At 39.8% G+C, this 22,733-nt stretch overlaps 1 protein-coding gene across 1 annotated transcript in view; it reads right to left on the bottom strand.

Annotated features, from left to right (window-relative positions):
* LOC127570499 (obscurin-like) overlaps positions 1-22,733 on the bottom strand; it is a 465,385-nt gene that overhangs the window by 172,755 nt on the left and 269,897 nt on the right. The window contains exons 54-58 of the mRNA XM_052016136.1: positions 19,514-19,780; positions 17,434-17,712; positions 11,883-12,140; positions 10,883-11,092; positions 10,286-10,558 (exon numbers count right to left, since the gene is read on the bottom strand). Coding sequence (XP_051872096.1) covers positions 10,286-10,558; positions 10,883-11,092; positions 11,883-12,140; positions 17,434-17,712; positions 19,514-19,780 — 1,287 coding nt within the window. The remainder of the gene's footprint in view (positions 1-10,285; positions 10,559-10,882; positions 11,093-11,882; positions 12,141-17,433; positions 17,713-19,513; positions 19,781-22,733) is intronic.

Raw genomic sequence — 22,733 nt, 5'->3', positions numbered from 1 at the left:
CCCAAAATGGAAATATCAAATACTAGAGGACATAGGTTTAAGGTAAGAGGGGGAAGTTTAAAGGAGATTTAAAAGATAGGTGCCTGGAAGGTAATGCCAGGGGAGGGGATGGAAGCAGTTATAACAGCAACTTTTAAGAAGCATTTAGACAGGCACATGAACAGGTAGAGAATGGAGAAATATAAACCACGTGTAGGCAGATGGGATTAGTTTAAATTGGCAGCATGGCCAGCACAGATATCATGGCCCAAAGGCTCTGTTTCTGTGTGTATTATTCCACGTTCTATGCCCTCAGCCTCCATTACTTCAGAGTAAACAACCCAAGTTGTCCAACCCCTCCTTATAGCTAATACATTCCAATTCAGGCAACATCCTGGTGAACCTCTTCTGCACCTCTCCAAAACTACCACATTCTTCCTGTAATGTGGCAACCAGAACTGCATACAATACTCTAAATCTGGCTTACCCAAAGTTTTTTGCAGCTGCAAAATGACTTCCCAACTTTTATACTGAATGCCTCAACTGATGAAAGCAAGCTATACACCTTCTTTACCACCTTATCCATTTGTGTTACCACTTTCACAGAGCTATGAACTTACACCCCAATATCCCTCTGTTCTACCATTTACTGTATATTCTTGCATTTGACCTCCCAAAATGCATTACCTCATATTTGTCTGGATTAAACAACTTCTGCCATTTCCCTGCCCAAATTTCCAACTGATCTATATTCCTCATATCTTGACAACCTTCCTCATTATCCACAAGTCTGTCTGCTGAACCTGTGATCACAGTGGAGGACATAAAATCAGTCTTCTGAAGAGTGAGCATGAGGAAAGCACCTGGCCCAGATGGTGTCCCAGGCCGCGTGCTCAGATCTTGTGCTGATCAGCTGGCAGAAGTATTTGCGGACATATTCAACCTCTCCCTGCTTCAATCTCAGGTTCCCTCCTGTTTTAAGAAGGACACTATCATTCCGGTACCAAAGAAGAGCAAGTTAACATGCCTCAATGACTACCGACCAGTGGCTCTGACATTCACCATCATGAAGTGCTTTGAGAGGTTGGTCATGGCACACATCAACTCCAGCCTACCAGACAATCTAGACCCATTGCAATTCACCTATCGCCGAAACAGGTCTACAGCGGATGCCAACTCCCTGGCCCTACACTCAGCTCTGGAGCATCTAGACAGTAAAGACACTTATGTTAGACTATTGTTTATTGACTACAGCTCTGCCTTCAATACAATAATACCAAGCAAGCTTGTCACCAAACTCCGAGACCTAGGACTCAACATCTCCCTCTGCAACTGGATCCTTGACTTTCTAACAAACAGACCGCAATCAGTGAGGATAGGCAGCAATTCCTCTGGCACAATTATTCTCCACACTAGTGCATGTCAAGGCTGCGTCCTCAGCCCTCTACTCTACTCCCTATACACTCATGACTGTGTGGCCAGATTCTGCTCTAACTCCATCTACAAGTTTGCAGATGATACCACCGTCGTAGGCCGTATCTCAAACAGTGGTGAGTCAGAGTACAGGAAGGAGGTAGAGAGCTTAGTGGAATGGTGTCATGACAACAACCTTTTCCTCAATGTCAACAAAACTAAAGAGCTGGTCATTGACTTCAGGAAAGGGGGTGGTGTACATGCACCTGTCTACATCAATAGTGCTGAGGTCGAGAGGGTTGAGAGCTTCAAGTTCCTGGGAGTGAACATCACCAACAACCTGTCCTGGACAAACCACATGGAACCCATGGCCAAGAAAGCTCACCAGCGCCTCTACTTCCTCAAGAGGCTAAAGAAGTTTGGTTTGTCCCCTTTGACTCTCACCAACTTTTACCGATGCACCATAGAAAGCATCCTATCAGGATGTATCATGGCTTGGTATGGCAAGAAGCTGCAGAGAGTTGTGGACACAGCCCAGCACATTACAGTCACCAGTCTCCCCTCCTTGGACTTTACCTCTCGTTGTCTTGGTGTAGCAGCCAGCATAATCAAAGACCCCACCCACCTGGGACATTCTCTCTTCTCTCCTCTTCCATCGGGTAGAAGATACAGGAGCCTGAGGGCACGTAGCACCAGACTTAAGGATAGCTTCTACCCCACTGTGATAATACTATTGAACAGTTCCCTTGTACAACAAGATGGACTATAACCTATGACCTCACGATCTACCTTGTTGTGACCTTGCACCTTATTGCACTGAACTTTCTCTGTAGCTGTGACACTTTACTCTGTACTGTTATTATTTTTTTTGCTGTACTACATCAATACACTCTGTACTAACTTAATGTAACTGCACCATGTAATGAATTGACCTGTAAGATTGGTTTGTAAGACAAGTTTTTTACTGTACCTCAGTACAAGTGACAATAATAAACCAATACCAACTTGTGTGGTCTGCAAACTTAATAATCAGACCACCTACATTTTCATTCAAGTTATATTCTATATTTTTATATATATATATATATATATATATATATATATATATATATATATATATATATATATATATAGTGAATGGGAGCAATTAGAGGGTAAGAATATGACAAAAGAATGTAGGAGTTGTGAAATATAGAGCAGGAAGGCATGCCCAGTAACTCAGCTCCCAGAAGACAGGAGGGGGAAAACAAACAAACTGTGCCAATATCACAGATGGGTGACTGATACAGATAGAGAAATCAAGTTCCTGAAATTGTAGAATTCGATATTAAGTCTGGAAAGCTGCAACATGTCTGGACAGAAGATGTTGTTACTCTAGCTTGTATTGGGCCTCATTGTAACAGGGCATGAGGCCGCAGACCAACAGGTCAGAGTGGGAGTGGGAGAGAAAATTAAAGTGCTAGGCAAAGATAAGCTCAGGATTGCTCCTGTGGACTGAATGCAGATGCTCTACAAAGTGCTCACCTAATCTAGATTCTAAATTAGGTCCTTTGTTTCTCCAGTCTCACCTAATTTGTGTTTGGTTTCTGCAACGTCGAGGAGAGGACATTTTGAACACTGAATGCAGCACACCAGATTGGAAGAAGTGCAAGTGAATCGCTGCTTCACCTGGAAAGACTGTTTAGATCATAGGATGGTGGGAAGGGGAGAGATGAAAGAACAAATGTTGCATCACCTGTGGTTGAAAGAGAAAGCACCCTAAGGGAATGGTTGATGGGAATGGAAGAATGGACCACAGAGTCACAAAGGGAATGGTCCCTGTGAAATGCTGAAAGAAACAAGTTAGTTTTAAGTTGTGAAGGGGGAAGGATGAAGAGGACAAAGGAAATCTCTCTGATGGGGTAAGGCCAGTATTGCCCAGATGAATTGAATGTTTCCAGAGCTGTCTGGTTAACAGATTAATGAAGACAGTTGGAGAGAGAAGGAGAGAGAAAACAAACAAGAGAACACATTAAAACTGTGAAGTGCAGGTCAGATCTGTTATTGAACCTGAAACCAGAAGGATGCTGCAAATGCGCAGGAGGCATTGTCTGTGGTTAGAGAAAAACTAAGTTAATATTACAGGTGGATGAGCTACAGTAGAATTTACCAGTTCCAAATACAACAGAATAAAGAAATTATCTGAAATTATTGAATTTGCTATTGAGCCCCAAAGTGCCAAATTGGTGCTGTTCCTTAAGCTTACATTGGACCTTGTTGCAACAGTGCAGGAGACTACAGACAGATGGAAGTGGTATGGAGAATAAAACAGGAAGTTCAGGGTCACCCCAGTGGACTGAACAGAGTTGGTATGGAAAACTGGAAAGAACTGGCACAGATTTGATGGACTAAATAACCTACTTCAAAACTATATTATTCGATTACTATGTTAAATATGGTTTATATATCTGAAGGCAGGGTTCTATTCTGAATCCTGACACTGTAGTCAGAAAACTAAACAGTTTTCTCTAACATAATTAAATAAAGATTTTCACTCCATTAATGAAACTATGAATGAAGTGAGTAGCACCAACAGATAGAAGTCATAACTCTGGACATGAAGTTGACAAGATTTTGTTTACCATTTACAAATAAGACTAATGGGATTCCAAGAGATTTCTTATTTCTTTTTAATCGCTAAATTGCACCAAAATGCATTGTGTAAAATGCATTGTGCAAAATGCATTGTGTATTTTTTCCGAAATATTTTTCTCCTTTATTGATGCTCACTGTTGTGTATCTAATGAGGGATGTGTACAGTTACGGTCACTACACTATAGGAATGGAGTGAAATTATTTATGAGAATGTGGCCAAGGATTAGGAATTATCGTCATTACAGACTGAGAATGTAGGGAAAAAAAGAGATATTGGGGAATCTGTGCGAGACTTGAGGATCTGAGGAAGAATTTCTTTTACCTAGAATGCTTCTGTTTGTAATCTGGAATTTGCTGCCTAAGTAGGTTGTGGAGGCAGATACTCTCACAACATTTAAGAAACATCTGGTTAAGCATTTGAATCACAAAGTCATAGTAGATTATGAGCCAACTGCCGGTAAATGGGATTAGTACAGATAGGTACTTGATGTTTAGAATGAACATGATGGGCCAAAGGGCATTTTTCTGTGCTGTATAATTCTGACTTTTTTTTTAAACGGAGTGAACAAAATTATGAGAGTCCTAAATGGGGTAAATAGGAAAGCCCTATTTACCTTGGTGAAAGATTGGAGCAGATTGAAAAAAGTGCGTTTTATCTGCGAAGTAGTATGGATCTAGAAACCTCTGCTCCAAAATGCAGTAGAGAAAACACCCCTCTCCATAGTTAAAAAGAACTATGATTACTTGAAGAACTGTAACCCTACAATGCTACAGGCAAAAAATTGGGGCAAAAAAAAAGCTAGAGGAACTCAGTGGGACAGGCAGCATCTGCAGAGGCAGAAGTTTGAGACCCTACAGCAAGATGGAGAAGGTAGAGGGGAGATAGCCAGTATAAAGAGGTGGGTGGGGCGGGTGAGGCCGCCACTGGCCAGTGATAGACAGGACCAGGTGAAGAGGGGAATGATGGACAGATGGAGGGGACGGTGGAGGCAGAGTCAGAGGCTGGAAGGCGGTAAGTGGAGACAACAAACAACTGCGGATTTTGGAATCTGATAAGTAAGGAATGTGATAAATGGAACTAAAGAAGGGAGGGATGATGGGCAGGTGGAACCAGGTGGGGGAGGGGAAAGAAACTATGTAACATGGGGCTGGGGGTGGGGATTTGGAAAGAAGGGGGGTTGAAAGAACCTGGGTAGATCAGAAGAGGGAAAGGAACATGGGTGCGGGTTACCTACATTGGAAAATTCAATGTTCATACCCTTGGGTTGTAGACTACCAAGGCAGAATATGTGGTACTGTTCTAGTTTGCATTTAGCCTTGCCCTGGTAGTAAAGGCCAAGGAGAGACAGGTCAGTGTGGGAGTGAAAAGGGGAGTTGAAATGGCATGCATCTGGGAGTTTAAGATGGCCAATGTGAACAGAGCAGAGGTGCTTAGCAAAACAGTCACCTAGTCTACTCTTGGAAATGCAGGAAATAGAGGTGATGTGGGTGAGGGCTCCATCAACCAGAGTGGGGTGTGAAGTTACATTTCCTGAAAAAGAGGACACCTCAGATGCCCTGGAATATCATCACAAGAACATGTGATGGAGATGGAGAAACTGAGACAGGGTGGAGGAATAGTCCAGGTAGCTGTGAGAGTCAGTGGGTTTGTAGTAAATGCTAGTGGATATTTTGTCTCCTGAGATGGAGATAGAGAGGTCAAGAAAGTCAGAAATAGTCCAAATGAATTTGAGGGCAGTATAGAAGTTATTAGCAAAGTTGATGACATTGACTAGTTCTGCACAGGTGCAGAATACAGCGCCAATGTGATCGTCAACGTAGCTGAGAAAGATTTGGGAAGTGATGCCAGAGTAGGTTTGGAACAAAGACTGCTTCATGCAGCCAATGAAAAGGCAGGTGTAGCTCAGCGCCATGTGAGTGCTCATGGCTACATCTTTGATTTGTAGAAAATGAGAGGAATCAAAGGGTTAGTTATTAAGGTCAGCACAAGTTCTGCAAGGCGAAGAGAGTGTTAGTACAGGGGAACTGGTTGGATCTATGTTCAAGAAAGAAACTGAGAGGCCTAACACCTTCCTGATAGGGAATGGAAGCACATCCATGATAAAGATGAGGTGGTGGGGGGCTGAGTATGGGAAGTTGTTAAAATAGTGGAGAGCATGCAAGTTGTCCTGAATGTAGGTGGGAAGGGACTGGATGAGGCGCGGGACAAGATAGAGTCTGGGTATTGGGAAATAAGTTCAGTGGGGCAAGAGTAGGCAGAAACAATGGTCCTACCAGGACAGTCCTGCTTGTGGATCTTGCGTAAGAGATAGAAGCAGGCAGTGCCGGATTGGGGCACTGCTGTGGAGGAGAGATCTCCTGATGTGATGAGATCCATGAAAGTCTGGGAGACAGTGGCCTGGTGTTCATTGGTGGGGTCATGGTCCAGTTTTGTATGAGGAGCCGTCTAGCCTCTGCCCAGTGGCAGACCACAATGGCACCACCTTTATCTATGGGTTTGATGATGAGATTAGGATTGGTGTGGTGTGTGGGGAGAGCTGCATGTTCAGAGGGAATGAGGTTGGAGTAGGTAAGGGGAGTGGAGCAGTCAAGGCGGTTGATGTCTCATTGGCAATTGGAAATGAAAAGGTCAAGCGAGAAAGGGAGAGAGATCAAGAGACTTGGGGATCTGGAGTAATCTGCATAGTTCCATTCATGACCAGCATGCACAATAGGATGAATCACCTCTATATGTACCATAGGTTCCATAATTATAATTTATACTGCTTGGCAGCAATCTGCTCTAATGTCCTGTGGTAGGTATGCATTATCAATGAGTCAGCAGTTCCATCCTGATCTTCTTCAAATACATCAGCTTCAGAAATTCATGTCACCTGTCTTGTAAAACATTTCATTACTAAACTGGCATACCCATGCATTCTTTACTTTTTATTTATAATTTATTCTCTTTAGAAAAGTCATTCTGGATGTTCTTCTCTGTTGGAAACTGAAAATATAAAGGATGATTATCAGAAGGTAAACTTGCACAGCTCAGTGTTAAGATGGATTTTAAAAAATATAGCAAAAAAAGGAATAAGCATTGTGCATTTTCCAGCTGGTAAAATAATCATGATCATCAGTAATTTTATAGATTAAGAAATCTAGATGAAGGCTGGTGGTGGGTTAGAACCAAACCTCAATGAATGGTTGAAGAATTAGTGAGAGGATGAGATTGATTAATTAATAGCTTGTGGTTAAATGATTCCAAGGCTAGTTTTTAGAAGTCCATCATTGTAAATTTTCCATTAATAATTATCCTTCTATAATTTGTTAATGTAATTTTAAAATTATGTTAAAATTTAGCAAATATGCACTATATTGTGGGAAGCATTATATTTCTTCCAGGCTCACCTAGAACACTGAGCACTGCAGTAACCTTTGTTCCAGCTGCTTCACAAGTATACATCCCACTGTCCGCTGGGGTGACTTCACAGATTTTCAGTTTTGCTACATTCCAGTCTTGGTCAATAATTATGTGATGACCATCAGGCTGAATCTCTTTGTCATTTCTTCTCCACAAAGCTTTGACTGGTCTGGAGTACTGACAGATAAACTCTGCTGTGTCATGTTCCTCTCTAGTAATATCTTCCATTTCGCTTACTACCTCAACCGTTGGATCTGTTAATCAATATGCCATAGCAGATTTAATAGCAGCACCAAAAGAAATTCAAATATTTTAAGATTATCCTTATTTTAACAAATTGAAAGGTGGGATCAAGTTGGTACAACTAATATTGGTATTTTTGATTTTTAACCTGATCAGATGATGACTGATGACTAATGACATCACACTGGTGGTTTGCAAACTGTGCATCTATAAAATTTAATCTTTTTTAACCTCATGAATGAGGTCAAAATGAACAATAAGATAGCTACAATCCCAAACATTAGGATGATGATTTATTGTACTGTATGTTCAATATTCGATTTATTAGCAGATGCCTACCTGGAATCTTAATTGAAAATGAGCAAAACTTCTTTGATGAAAATTTGAATATATTTAGCTTCTCCTATTAAGTCATTGATTAATCCATTATAATTACATATGTGAACCAATTGGTCCACAACACACCCAATCTCAGTGAGACCAGTGTCAAGCATTCCACTACTTTCCATAATCTTTCTTGCCGTAATGCTGCAGCTCACCTCCAGCAAGCTTGCTGCTGGACTGCAACAAATCTACAGGAGTCAAGGACTTCTTGTAGACTTCCAGATGAAGGGTCTTGACCTGAACTGTTGACTGTCGATTTCCTTCTATAGATGCTGCCTGACTGACTGAGTTCTCCAGCAGTTTGTTTTTTGTAAGATGTTGAGGCTTTGCATAACATCTGATTTTACTGTCAATATCTTTGCAACCGAATGTACATTTGGCACTAAAGTTTGGCTAGAAAACCAAACTGTATTTTGGGATGTTAATTTGGCAAAAGGTAATGCAGAAAAAACTTACCTTGGCTTCCTGTGGTCAATGCTGTTGCCTAATGAAGACAATGTGGTCCATAGACGGCTTCTAATTATAATGACATGGGCTACCAAAATCTGTCACTGGAATGCAACTTTAATAATTAAGTAGGGCCCTGGTTCAAGTGGAACAGGTGTCCTTCCTTATCTCAGGTGCAAAAGAGGGAGCGTGTAGAAATGTGCAGCACTGCTCATTTACAACAAGTATGCATCTTCCTCATTTCAGGAAAGATCTTCTTGATCTAATGTTCAGGTGTCATTTTTACAACATCAAAAGAATTTAATGCAAGTGAATAGCACAGTTGGGAGGGGGCTCCATTTAGTCTCTTGAGCCTATTCCACCTTTCCATCAGAGCATTTCTGCTCCATACCTCAATTCCAATTACCCCACTTTGATCAAGTTCCTTTTATATCCATCAAAAATCCACCTATGTCAATCTTGAAATTTTCAATTGATTCAGGATTGGCAGTGTTTTGGGAGAATGCATTCCACATTTCCCCTATGGTCTGGGCGGGAAAAGTGATTTGTGATTTCATTTCTAAAGAGCCTAGCTCTAATTTTAAGATGACACCCTATGCACTGGCCTCCATGTCCAAGTGAACATTTATCTGTGTCTATTTTATCCCAGCAAATAACTTAAACTCCTTAATTAGATCATTCCCACTGCCCATTAAACTCAATGGGTTACAAGCTAAATTGTCTTGTATTACTTTCATTTCCCCAGAAAAGGTATCAATGCTTTATTACTTTTCTGGGGAAACTGCACTCTACCCTTTCCAAGGTTTGATATACATAACTGAAGGCAATACTCCAAATGAGATATGACCACTAAGAAAATGTAACCCTTTAGATATGTATTTTCTCTAGATTGATGATTTGGTATCAATGCTAATTAGATTGCAAAATAAAGAAAAAAACACTGCACATGATGGCACTATTATCAATAACTATACTTATAAACATTTCAATATTCTGATATATTAATAAGAAACTGAATTACACTACTGCAGAATATAAAGCAAGCAAGGAAAGTGATATGAGTCAACACATAAGACTGAATAATGGCTGATCTGGTATGCTTAACAGGTCATTTTTTTTAACAACAAACTAAAAATCACAAGCAACTGACCAGGCATGTTACATTATCAGAACTAAATATTTGTACGTCATACTCCTTTTGGAGCTTGGTTTCAGGGTGGTCAGCTGCAGTGGTGCTTCCCCAGTACCTTTGGCCCCTTCCTACAGTCATGGACATTCTAGTCACTAACATTTTACCACTGGTATTGCAGACTTTAGATGCAGATTTTTTGCAATCCCTCAAGTACCAATGTTTTTTCTATGCCATTATTGCAGTACAGATCTTCTATAAGCACTGATCTCTGTCCATTCCTAGTCCTGTGATGTGGTCTCTCTCTCCTATGATTAGGCTGTAAAATTCTGAGTTTGTCAAGTTCTGGTTAGGACATGAGGAACCTTTTGTTGCTGGCATGTAGGCTTTTACACTGCACAGTTGTGTGTCTGCATATAGAGGCCATGACAGATCTCCTGCCCTCTGCCCCCTAATGCAGACAACAAAGTTCCTGGCCTTGCACCGGGACTTCAATATCATACAGTACAAGTCATGGAGCTTTCTTACTCTCCCCTGCAGCCTCTCTCTCCAGCCAGCAATTCCAAAATGAGGTCAACCTTCGCATTCTGCAGCTTTAAAGATGATCAGTGAAAATAACATTGATATAAACGTTGAAAACTATCTAATAATACCTTTGACTAATAACTTCGCTGAAGAAGTAAGAGTCCCAGCCTTAAATGTCACTGTTCCCGAGTCATCAGTTCCCAGACCTTGTAGCGTCAATCTGTGAATATTTCCATGTTGAACAGATATCTCATTCAGATCATTATTCTGAAGGGGCGAACCATCCAGCCACCACTGTGTATTTTCCACATCCTTGTGTGAGAGCTCACATTCAAATGTGGCTGACTCACCAGCAAAGACATCAGTGTTCTTCAAACCAGAAACTATCTTTATTTCATGTTCTGGAAAATAAAACAAAATATCAGCTACTTTCCTTTCCCTATCAAATATAGGTAAAAAACATAATGTCTCTCAAGGTTCTTTTTAACCAATAAATAGAAAACCTATTTAACTGTGAAAAAAATCATAACCTAATAATTGAACTTTTTAATTTAAGAAAGAAAGTTATTTAATAGAAGTCGGGGCAGGGGGTGGGGCAGTTATCAAGTAAAATGCTTTCTCATGGAAAAGATATTTGCAATATTTTTTTTAAGTAGTTGAATTATCACCTCTAACAATTAAGGAAGCTGTTGTCTGATGTTTCCCGGAATAACAAGTATATTTGCCAGCATCTCCTGGTTTCACATTATGAATCAACAACTCAACGGTGACACCATTTTGGCTCATTTCGTACTTGTCACTTGGATGAAGCACAACAAGTCTCTTTCTCCATTCTACAGGAGCACTGGGCTTAGAAAGTTCACAGCGTAGATTGACAGTGTGTCCTTCAATTACTTCCACATTCTGTAGCTCTTGTTTGAAATAGGCAGGTAAAGCTGTTTACGTTAATACAAAAAAATAATGTAATTACCATTATGGCATATGTATTTATTACAGTTCAACCAGACCAGGATAGCTCCAACTAATTTCTTCAAAGTTATATATAAATCTCAGTTATGAGAGCACAAAGGTTTATAAATATATTCAAATCTAAAATAAATGATAAAACCAAATCCTCCATTTCAATACTATATTTCCATGCTCTCACCATACCCCTGATGTGTCCAGAAATTATTCATATTTTGGAAAAAAAACAGCAGTTTCCCTTTCCCAATCAAATATAGGTAAAAAAAACATATAAAGATTCATTCCATTCAATAAAAAGATTTATTCAACAATAAAGATTGGCCTCCACAGCCTTCTGTGGCAGTAAATTCCACAGTCAAGAAATTCCTCCACATCCTAGTCCTGACTATTGGTCTTCTCAACCAAATCATTGACACAGATAATTGAGGTGGAGTCCTAAATGTCTTACAGCCTGTCAAGCCGTGTCAGAATTTTGTATATTTCAGTTAGATATCCTCTAATTCTTCCAATCTCTAGTGTACGCAGAATTAGTCAAATGAATCTCTCCTCAACCACAATTCCATCCCAGGAATCAAACTGATGAACCTCCACTGCACTCCATCAATGGCGAGTATAAATAAAACTGCCAACCAAGTGAACTGACAACTGCACAATGATAGAAACAAATAAGGAAATATAAAGAAGTTAATGAACAGTAGATAACAGAGATAGAATGGTTTTGTTATTCTTAAATGACATGAAGATTCTTATCTATCCTACCTTCCACTCTGAGGGAAGCACTAGTCTTCTGATCTCCAGATTCGCAAGTATATTCTCCAGCATCTTCCAACGTTAAATCAGAAATCACCAATTCAGCCATCGAACCTTGCTGCCTCATTTCATATTTTCTACTAGGTTTAATTGTTATTGAGCCTTTCTTCCATGTTACAGGCACTTCACATTCAGAAAGTTCACAACGAAGAAAAGCTGTACTTTCCTCATTTGCTTGTATATCCTGAAGGTTTTGTTTGAAAACGACTAGAAATTAAACAATAAGGGCCACAATGAGTAATACATATTTAGACATATAAAGATGAACCAGTTGGTATTTTCCAGGCATATCATTCTTTACATATAAAGAATGATATGCCTGGAAAATACCAAGTGGTTCATCCAGACAGTCTTATACAGATGTAATGCATCATGTGCCACAACACACATTCTCCTTGCTTTAACTAAAAGCATGTAATATCCTGAGAGAGGGTAAAAAAAGGAGTGGAGGCTAGCAAACGTGACCCAATTTTTGTTTAAGGAGCAAGAAAGAAAACGTTGGTAGGGAAAATACTGAAATCTATAATGAAGTATGTAATTACAGAGAATATTGGAGAAAAATAATAGGATTGAGCAAAGTTAACTTGGATTTATGAAAGAAAAATCATGTTTGATTAATGTACTTTTTGGATACATATAGTAGAATAGATAAGGCGAAAGGAGTGCTTCTGGTAGATTTTCAGGTTTTCAGTAATGCTGCTCTTCATCTTGCTGTTGGATTGCCAGCACTGAGCACATAATAATATTCTGTGGGAATCTCCAGACTGATGCAGGAAAAAAAGTATCATTTTCAGGAGAGCTTAAGTACTTTCCTCCACTATCCTGATATGTCTGGCTCTTGATATGTCTGTGCTATACTCCTGTGATTGCAGAGCGCACTGGTGTGGACAGCTACAGAAGCAGAAGGTAGCCCTCATCTCAGAGGATCCATTTGAGCAGTACTGGCTGATGAAAATGTCCAGCAGTAGCATCTCTCTCATTATGAAGGAATCAAGCGTGCTTCCAAGAAAGATGGAGCAAATTCTTCCAATGATCAATAAGAAGCTGTACATTGAGGGAGTGGAAACTTTTTCTGCTTGTGTGAAGTTCTAGATTATTAAGGGCCCTGTATGGGCGCAAGTGCAGTGAATGATGTCTGTGCTCGTGGGGAGCCAACAAGGCTGATAAATCTCTGAGATACAGATGGTGCCCAAGACACCATATGAATCTCAGTGAAATCAAAGAAGGTGAATTCATTTCTTCACAATACAGAACTTGGGTGACTTCTCTGAAGCAAGGGTGAGCAAATTAGGAGACATGATAGAGATTTCCTGCACTGCTTCAAAATGATCCTGAGGCAAGGAAGTTTAGAGTCAATATAACCTTTACCATGGAGAGAACCATACAAACACATTTTTTGGCAAATTAGGAGATCTCAGTCATGTCTCATAATTTGCTGTTTCATCAACTCCCTCTCACTCTTCTAAACCTCTGCAGAGCAAGCCCAGCTTGTCCAACCTTTTCTCACAAAACACACTGCAACTCCAGGCATTAGTTTTGTAGACCCTCTTTGAACTGTTTGAAGCTCATTAACAGCTTTCCTTAAGTAAGGAAACTGTTCCTGTACACAGTTCTCCAAATGTTCCATAGAAATGACACATAAATTTCTTACTTCTGTATTTAATTCCACTTGTGATAAATGATAACCTTCTGTTAGCTTTCCTACTTACTTGCTATACTTGTATACTAGTCTTTAGCAAATTACATTTTTAGACATTCAAATCCCGTGGCATCTCAGAACTCTGCAATCTCTTACCATTTAGATAATATTTTTTTATTTTTCTGCCAAAGTGGACATCTTTGCATTTTCCCATATTGTACTCCATTTGTCAGTTCTTTACCCCCTTACTTAACCAATTTAAACTCCTTGGGTCCCTAGACGCTATGGCCAAGAAAGCACACCAGTGCCTCTACTTTCTCAGAAGGCTAAGGAAATTTGGCATGTCCCCGTTGACCCTCACCAATTTTTATAGATGTACTACAGAAAGCATCCTATCCAGAAGTATCACAGCTTGGTATGGAAACTGCTTTGCCCAAGACAGCAAGAAACTGCAGATAGTTGTGGACACAGCTCAGTTCATCATGAAAGCCAGCCTCCCCTCCACTGATTCCATCTACACTTCCCACTGCCTTAGGAAAGCAGCCAACATAATCAAAGACCTTTCCCACCCCAGTCATTCTCTTTTCTCACTCTTGCTATCAGACAGAAGATACAAAAGCTTGAAAACACCAATCACCAGGCTCAAGGACAGCTTCTATCCCATTGTTATAAGACTCTTAAACAGACCTTTTGTGTGATAAAGAACTCCTGATTCACAATCTACCTCGTTGTGGCCAATGCACCTTATTGTCTACTTGCACTGCACTTTCTCTGTAACTGTAACATCATGTCCTGCATTCTGTTATTGCTTTTTCTCTGTACTACCTCAATGTACTTATGTTTTAAAATGATCCGTATGGATGGCATGCAAAACAGCTTTTCACTGTTATTTCGGTACATGTGACAATAATAAAGCAATTACCATATTTGATTCATTAGATAACTTAATCTTATCTTTAGTCACTTCAACCAAATCATTTATAGAAATTGTATAAGGTTTAAGTCCTGGCACCAATCCTTATGGCACTTCATTTGTTACATCTTGCCAATCACAAAAATACTTATTTATGGCTACTGTTTCCTGTTAGCCAGTCAATCGTCTATCCACATCAATATATTACCTCCTACATCATGAACTTTTACCTCTGCAAACATTTCAAATGCCTTTTAGAAATCCTAAGTATAGTAATTCACAGGTTCCCCTTTTAGTGACAAAAAGCAGAACAGTGAAGAACTCAGCAGCTCAAGCAGATCTGTAGAGGCAAAAGGTGTAAGTTGATGTTTCGGGTCAAGACCCTGCATCAGGTCCTGCTGCTTGACCCATGTTCATCCAGCATTTTGTTTTTCATTCCAGATTCCAGCATCTGCATTCTCTCTTGTCTCCCCTTTTTGTGACACTGGTGTGACTGTGATGCTTCATCTAAAAAGGTTACTAATTTATGCAGATCATGAGAACGTATTTGAGCAAAACTTGAATGTCACTAGACCGTGAGTGATGTTTTCCCATTAAAAATTATAGCCTCCCTGCAGCAGAGCATATGATTGTGAAATGATCTGACTGATTCCACAGTAGAAATGTTATTCTGGCAATGATTGCAGATGACCTCTGAAGTGAATTTGATAACTACATTGTGATTCTTTTATGAGAATCTGATAACTACTTTGAGAGTACAGATAGAACATAGAACTGTAGAGCACAGGAACAGGATTCTTCTGCCCACAGTGTCTGTGCCAACCGTGATGCCAATTTAAACTGCATGTGGTCTACATCCCCCCCATTCCCTGCCTGTTTACGTGCCTGTCTAAATGTCTCTTAAACGTCATGCTTCCTGCTTCCACCACTTCCCCTGGCAGTGTGCTCTAGGCACCTACCATCCTCTGTGATAAAAACTTGCCTCATAAACCTCCTTTAAACTTTACCCCTCTCACTTTAAAGCTATGCCCTCTGGTATTTGACACTTCCACCCTGGGAAAAAGACTCTGACTATCTGGTCTGTCTATGCCTCTCATAATTTTATACACTTCTATCAGGTCACCCCTCGGCCTCCGATGCTCCAGAGTAAACAATCCAAGTTTGCCCAAACTCTCATAATTAATACTCCTTAATTAGGGCAACATCCTTGTGAACCTCTTCTGCACCCTCTCCAAAGGCTCCACATCCTTCTTGTAATGTGGCGAACAGAACTGCATGCAATACTCTTAATATAGCCTAACCAAAGTTTTATACAACTGCAACATGACTTCCCGACTTTTATACTCAATGCTCCAATTGATGATGGCAAGTATGCCATATGCCTTCTTTACTATTCTATCTACTTGTGTTTTCACTTTCAGGGAGGTATGGATATGTACCCCAAGATCCCTCAGTACATCAGTGGAAGGGTCTTGCCATTTACTCTTACACTTGACATCTCAAAGTGCAATGCCTCACACTCGTCTGGAATAAACTCCATCTGCCATTTCTCTGCCCATATTTCCAACTAAGTTCAATTTTTTTTTAGCTGCTCATGACAGGTTAACCCTCTCATTCCAGGAATTAGTCTAGTGAATCTCTTTTGGACTGCCTCCAATGGCTGTATATCCTTTCTTAAATGAGGGGATCAAAACTTGAGCAGTACTCCAGGTGTGATCTTACCAGTACCCTATACAACACTTGGCAAATCCCTGTGCAAAATTTGTCAATTACTTCACAATGAAATTAAAACAGATGAAATTATTCTTTCCAGAGTAGAGAATGTGGATAACCTCTTTGATGTTATCCACATCCACCTACATTAATCCAGTGATGAGAAAGTTAATAATTACTATCACTTTGATCTCCATGGGGAAAAGTTAAAGGATAAGAGTGTTGCTGAAGGTCCTCTGAAGGATGTCATACTACTTTGAGATGACTTAGAAAACCTGAACCTTCAAACTCGTTATTCTTTGGACAGGTTATGATGAATCTGAAGACTCCTGTGGGAAAATAGACCCTTGGTACATAGTCACATTTTTGGCTCCTGCTCTAAGGTTCTCATCACTCTTGCTATGCTATCCCAAAGCCTTCCATAATAGATTGCTGACTGTGGTGTCACCACTGGTGCACCCACTGAATACTGCACCAGCTACATATTGGAAAAACCTCTCATTGTCTATTCAAGCACACTGTGGACTTTGGAAGGTGATTCAACAGTCTCCATGCTATAGGAAGGATGCCATTAAACTGGAAATGGTGCAAAAAATATTTACAAGGACGTTACTGGGACTGGATGGATTGGGTTATAAGGAGAAGATGGATAGGCTATGACTTTTTTCCCTGGAGCATAGGAGGCTAAGGAGTGACCTTAAAGAGGCCAAACCCTTTTCCCCAGGTTAGAGGAGTCCAAAACTAAAGGGCATAGGTTTAAGGGACCTAAGAGGCAACTTTTTCCACACAGAGGGTGGTGAGTATATGGAATAAGCTGCCAGAAAAAGTGGTAGAGGCTGGTATAATTATGACATTTAAAAGGCATTTGGACAGTTACATGGATAGGAAAGATTTAGAGGGATGTGGGCCAAATGCAGGCAAATGGTACTAGCTCAGTTAAGTATCTTGACTCTGAGTATGATATAATCCTGGAACTTTGCATAACACTTAAAGAATAGTGTTATGTGATCCAGTTTTTAAGATTTACATTTTTAGAATAAATTCTGGAGTGGTTGTTGATTTCTTTTACCACTAATGTTTTCACATAAAGGTTGCATGTTTAATAAATAGCTTAAGGTAACATTGTTGGAAAAGCAGATACCACAACCCTAGTGGTTTAAACATGCACTGAAATATCTGTTAGGGGCATTACCTTGAATGACAACCATTGAGAGTACAAAATGTGAGGAAAATACCTTTAGGCTTCTCTTGCACTTGCAGCTTAGCTGTTGAACTTTCAGAGCCAACTTTGAACATAACAGTTCCGGAATTATCGGGTGTGATATTTTTCAATATCAACGTGTGTATCTTATCAGTAGTTTTAATTTCACAGAATTCATTACTTTGAAGTAGCTTTCCATTTAACCACCACTGAGCATTTTTAGTATCTTCTTGAGAAGTCTCACATACAAATGTCACATCGTTTTGTGCAATTGTACTTGCATCTTCAAGCCCACGAATAATTTTTGTGCGTTCTGTAAAAAATGTTCAGAGAATAGCTTTGAGTTAAGAGAAATGGACATAGAGCACAGGTTTCCTTATTTACTTTCCTTAAGTAATAAAACATGAAAGTTGTTAATATATCCTAAACTTGCTTACAATTTTTAGAATTTTTAAACATAACTAGTATCAGAAGGTTAAGTAGAAAGGAAAAGGAGATGGATAGTAATACAAAAGTGAGAAATGAACTTGGCTTAGTAGATCAAAATGTAGAATCAGATTGCATGGAGATAAGAAATAGTAAGGGAAAGAATAAGCGGTTGGTAGTCAACAGGCCCCATAACAAAGCTATAATGTAGGACAGAGAAATAAAGAAATAATGGGGGTTTGTAATAAGCACATAGCAATAATTATGGACCAATCAAATACCCTTGAGACAAGTTCAAAAAGTGTGCTCTGGTCAGTTCTTAAAATAATATGTAGTGACACAATTAGTTAGTAATAGGATTAATGTTAGCAAAAGTGCCTCTGAAGAGTGATCATAACATGACAGAGTTTCATATCTAGTATTTTTTTGAGAGCGCTGAAAGATATCAGTGAAACAGATGGTATTTATGACATTCCAATAGTTTCATGTCATCACCTTGCTCTTGTTGGGATTAAACTCTATCTGAAATCCAACTTTCTAACTGATCACTATATTGCTGTAGCCTTAGACAACCTTCCTCCCTATTCACAACACCACTATTTATTGTGTCATTTGCGAATTTACTAATCATATCTCCTACATTAAAACTGAACTCACCAATTTCAGATAACCAGCCTTTCCAGACTGAATGAGAACTAACCTTTCTGATAAAAGCTCATTAACCTGAAATGCTGCTCTTCACAGATACAGCCTGACCTGCTAAAATTTCCAGCATTTCCTCTTTTACTGCAAGCTGAGTTACTATGATTTTATGAAAGGGAAATCTTGAGGATGTAAAAAACAATGGTGGAAAAAGGAGAGCCAGTTGACGTGTATGGTTTTCCATAAGGTGCCACAGAAAATTTACACAAGGTGATAACTTGTGGTATTGTTGGTTATATACTAACATGGGGAGAGGATTAGTGAACTAACAGAAAACTGAAGAAGTTCACTTTCAGGTTGGCAAATTGTGATTAGAGGGATTAGTGCTGCGGCCTCAACTATTTATAATCTATATTCATAATTTAGATTATTGAACAAGTCTTTGAGGAAAGTTGTGTGGAGGACAAAAAGAGTTGGAAATGAAGGTGGATAGGTTTAGTAAGTGGCAAAAGTTTCACAAATGGAGTTGAATATGGGAAAATGTTCAGCTATCCACTTTGGTAGGAGGAATAAAAACGTAGAATGTCATTTAAAAAGGGAAATACTACAAAATGCTGTTGTACAGCGTGATCTGAGTGTTCTCATACATGAAAGAAAGAATGTTAGCCTGCAGGGAATACAAGAAATTGAGAAGGCGTGGAATGTTGGCCTTTATTGATAAGGGGATGGGACTACTTTGCCAGTGGTTGTTAAGGCTGTAGTGAGTTATTAACTTTTATGCTTCTAGGTTAGAACAGGAAACATCTACAACATTTTACAGCATATTGCTGCAGTAACAGTCATAGATAATCTCAACTCTGCTCAACAAAGAATGAGAAGAACTGTACTTTCTCACAGGAGGCAGCACTTTGCCAACACTGTTACCATCCTAATGGTAATAATAATGCTAAAACAATAACGGTTTTAGCTAAAACAATAATGGTTTAAAAATCTAAATTCATAAAGAGTTATGCCAGCCAGAATTATGTTAAACAATGGGCATATACCTTTCACAGACAGTTTGGCTTTTGTCTGGTCATCACCAGAATCACAAGTGTATTCTCCAGCATCTTCAAGCTTCAGATTATGGATCAATAATTCAACAATAGAACCATCTTGTAATAGTTCATATTTGTCACTTTGACTAAGTTTTTGGGATCCTCTTTTCCATGTGACTGGTGCATCAGCCTTAGTCAGTTCACAGCACAGCGATATTACACTACCTTCATCACCCTCCTGGCTTTGCAGTTTCTTAATAAACTGCACAGGTGCAGCTACAGTTCAAAAATAACAGAAATTTAGATGAATTAAATCAAATCAAGAAATCAAAATACCGAGGTAAACTATGATTCTGCTAGAAGAAATGAGAAATATTTGTATAAAGCATGCAAAACATCATTTCTTAATATGATTTACATACAGCAAAATCATTAGGAAAGAAACTGGGATGTCAATACCTTATAAGTGCACAGAGCTCCAAAATGGATTCTGCATTTTCTGGAGTGAGTTGTACTGTTGCCATATTGTTGTGGGTATTTGTACACACATGGTGATCATAATGTAAATCAGTTTGCAAAGTAGATTGAAACCAAAGTTGCTCAACACTTAAGCTAAAACCCTCTCTGAACTTCATTTGGCTGAATATACAGCCAACATCAAGAAGGACTTTTCAAAGGTTGTACTTAAATATCAAGACCTAGAAATTGCTTCAAGTCATTTTGTTGGTGTTTATTATCAGCATTGTAGGTCACGTTAACTTTATGAACAAGAACTTCGATAGAAAGGTTCATATTACAGAATTGTCAGGTTTTCCCGTGTAATGCTATACTTCAACTAACACTGTCAGTTTCAGTGCAGCATTCCATATCAATGTATCCTTGCTTCCACCACACTGGACTCAAAGACCTTTACAAAATCTGGAAACTCTAAACAGTAGCTTAACTCATCCTACATTCCATACAAATCAATCAGCAATTAAACTACAAATAATTAACAGTTCTTTTAAGTAGCTTAGGACACTGGATTGGGGTCAGGGTCAGGAACTCCATGGATTCTCCATGCAAGTTTTTTTTTATATATAGTTAGAACATAGAACAGTATAGCACAATAGCACAGGACCAAGCTCTTTGGCCCAGCATGTCTACACCGACCACGATGCCAATCTAACTAATCCTATCTGCCTGCACCTGGTCCATATCCTTCTATTCCCTGCCGATTCAAGTAACTGTCTAAATGACTCTTAAACATTGCTATCATATCTGCTTCTAACACCTCCCCTGGCAGTTCCAGACACCTACCACTCTGTGTAAAAAAACTTGTCTCACAAATCTCCTTTAAACTTTCCCCCCCTCACTTTAAAGTATGCCCTCTGGAACCCTCTCCCTAACAGCACTGTGAGTATACCCACTCCTCAAGGACTGCAGCTGTTAAGAAGGCAGCTCACCAGCCCTTCTGAAGGGCAAATAAATTCTGGCTCACCTGTGAAGCCCACATCATTCAATTAATATAAAAAAAACAAATTTGACATTTTCACTCTCAGAATAAGACTATCTAATAAATGTTCAAATTATTTATATATATATATCACAAACTGCAGACGTCCCAGCACTGATCCTTGCAGAATACTACTAATCAGACCTCCAGTGAGAAAAACACCCTTCCACCCCAACCCTCTCTCTTCTATGACCAAGCCAATTTTGTATCCACCTTATCAACTCACTATGGATCCCATGTGACTTAATCTTCTCAACCAGCCTGGCATGAAGGACCTTGTCAAATGCTTTATTAAAGTCCACGTAGACAACATCCACTGCCTTACCCTTACAGATCATCTTCAAAAAAACTTCATCAAATTTGTGATACAGGACCTACCCTGCACAAAGCCATGCTGCCTTACTCCAATCTATGATTTTCCAAATGCGAGTAAATCCTGTCCCTACCATAGAACAATACAGCACAATACAGGCCCTTCAGTCCACCACGTTGTGCCAACCTTTAAACCTCGCCTAAGACTATCTAACCCCTTCCTCCCACATATCCCTCTATTTTAAATTCCTCCATATGCTTATCTAACAATCTCTTGAATTTCACCAACATATCAGCCTCCACCACCACCTCAGGTAGCGCATTCCATGCACCAACCACTCTCTGGGTGAAAAACCTCCCTCTGACGTCTCCCTTGAACTTCCCACCCACTACCTTAAAGCCATGCCCTCTTGTATTGAGCATTGGTGCCCTGGAAAAGAGGCGTTGGCTGTCCACTCTATCTATTCCTCTTAATATTTTGTATATCTCTATCATGTCTCCCTTTATCCTCCTTCTCTCCAATGAGTAAAGCCCTAGTTCCTTTAGTCTCTCTTCATAATCCATACTCTCTAATCCAGGCAGCATCCTGGTAAATCTCCTCTGTACCCTTTCCAATGCCTCCACATCCTTCCTATAATGAGGCGACCAGAATTGGACAGTGTGGTCTAACCAGAGTTTTGTAGAGCTGCATCATTACCTCGCGGCTCTTAAACTTGATCCCACAACTTATGAAAGCTAACATCCCATAAGCTTTCTTAACTACCCTATCCACCTGTGTGGCAACTTTCAGTGATCTGTGGATATGAACCCCCAGAACCCTCTGCTCCTCCACACTTCCCAGAATCCTGCCATGTATTCCACCTTCCAAAGTGTACCACCTCACACTTCTCCGGATTGAACTCCATCTACCACTTCTCAGCCCAGCTCTGCATCCTATCAATATCCCTCTGTAAGCTTCGACAGCCCTCCACACTATCCACAACACCACTGACCTTTGTGTCATCTGCAAACTTGCTAACCCACCCTTCCATCCCCTCATCCAAGTCATTAATAAATATCACGAAAAGTAGAGGTCCCAGAACCAATTCCTGTGGGACACCACTAGTCACAGCCCTCCAATCTGGATGCACTCCCTCCACCACAACCCTCTGCTTTCTACAGAATGTTCTTCAAGAATTTCCCTACCACTGACATAAGGCACACCAGCCTATAATTTTTCTGGATAATCCCTGTTACCCTTCTTAAACAAAGGAACAGCACTGGCAATTCTCTATTCTTCTGGGACCTCACCTGTGACTAAAGAAGATATAAAGATCTCTGAATAGGCCCCAGCAATCTCCTCCCTTGCCTTCCTGAGTATCCATTAGCTGTGTGTGTTACAACTTGGCAGTGCTGGAATTAAAGCTTTGTTGCACATTGACA

Source organism: Pristis pectinata, chromosome 5, assembly GCF_009764475.1.
Source record: "Pristis pectinata isolate sPriPec2 chromosome 5, sPriPec2.1.pri, whole genome shotgun sequence".
In the NCBI taxonomy this organism is placed as follows: Eukaryota; Metazoa; Chordata; class Chondrichthyes; order Rhinopristiformes; family Pristidae; genus Pristis; species Pristis pectinata.
Note: the sequence above shows the minus strand (reverse complement) of the source record. Positions and strands in the feature narration are given on the sequence as shown.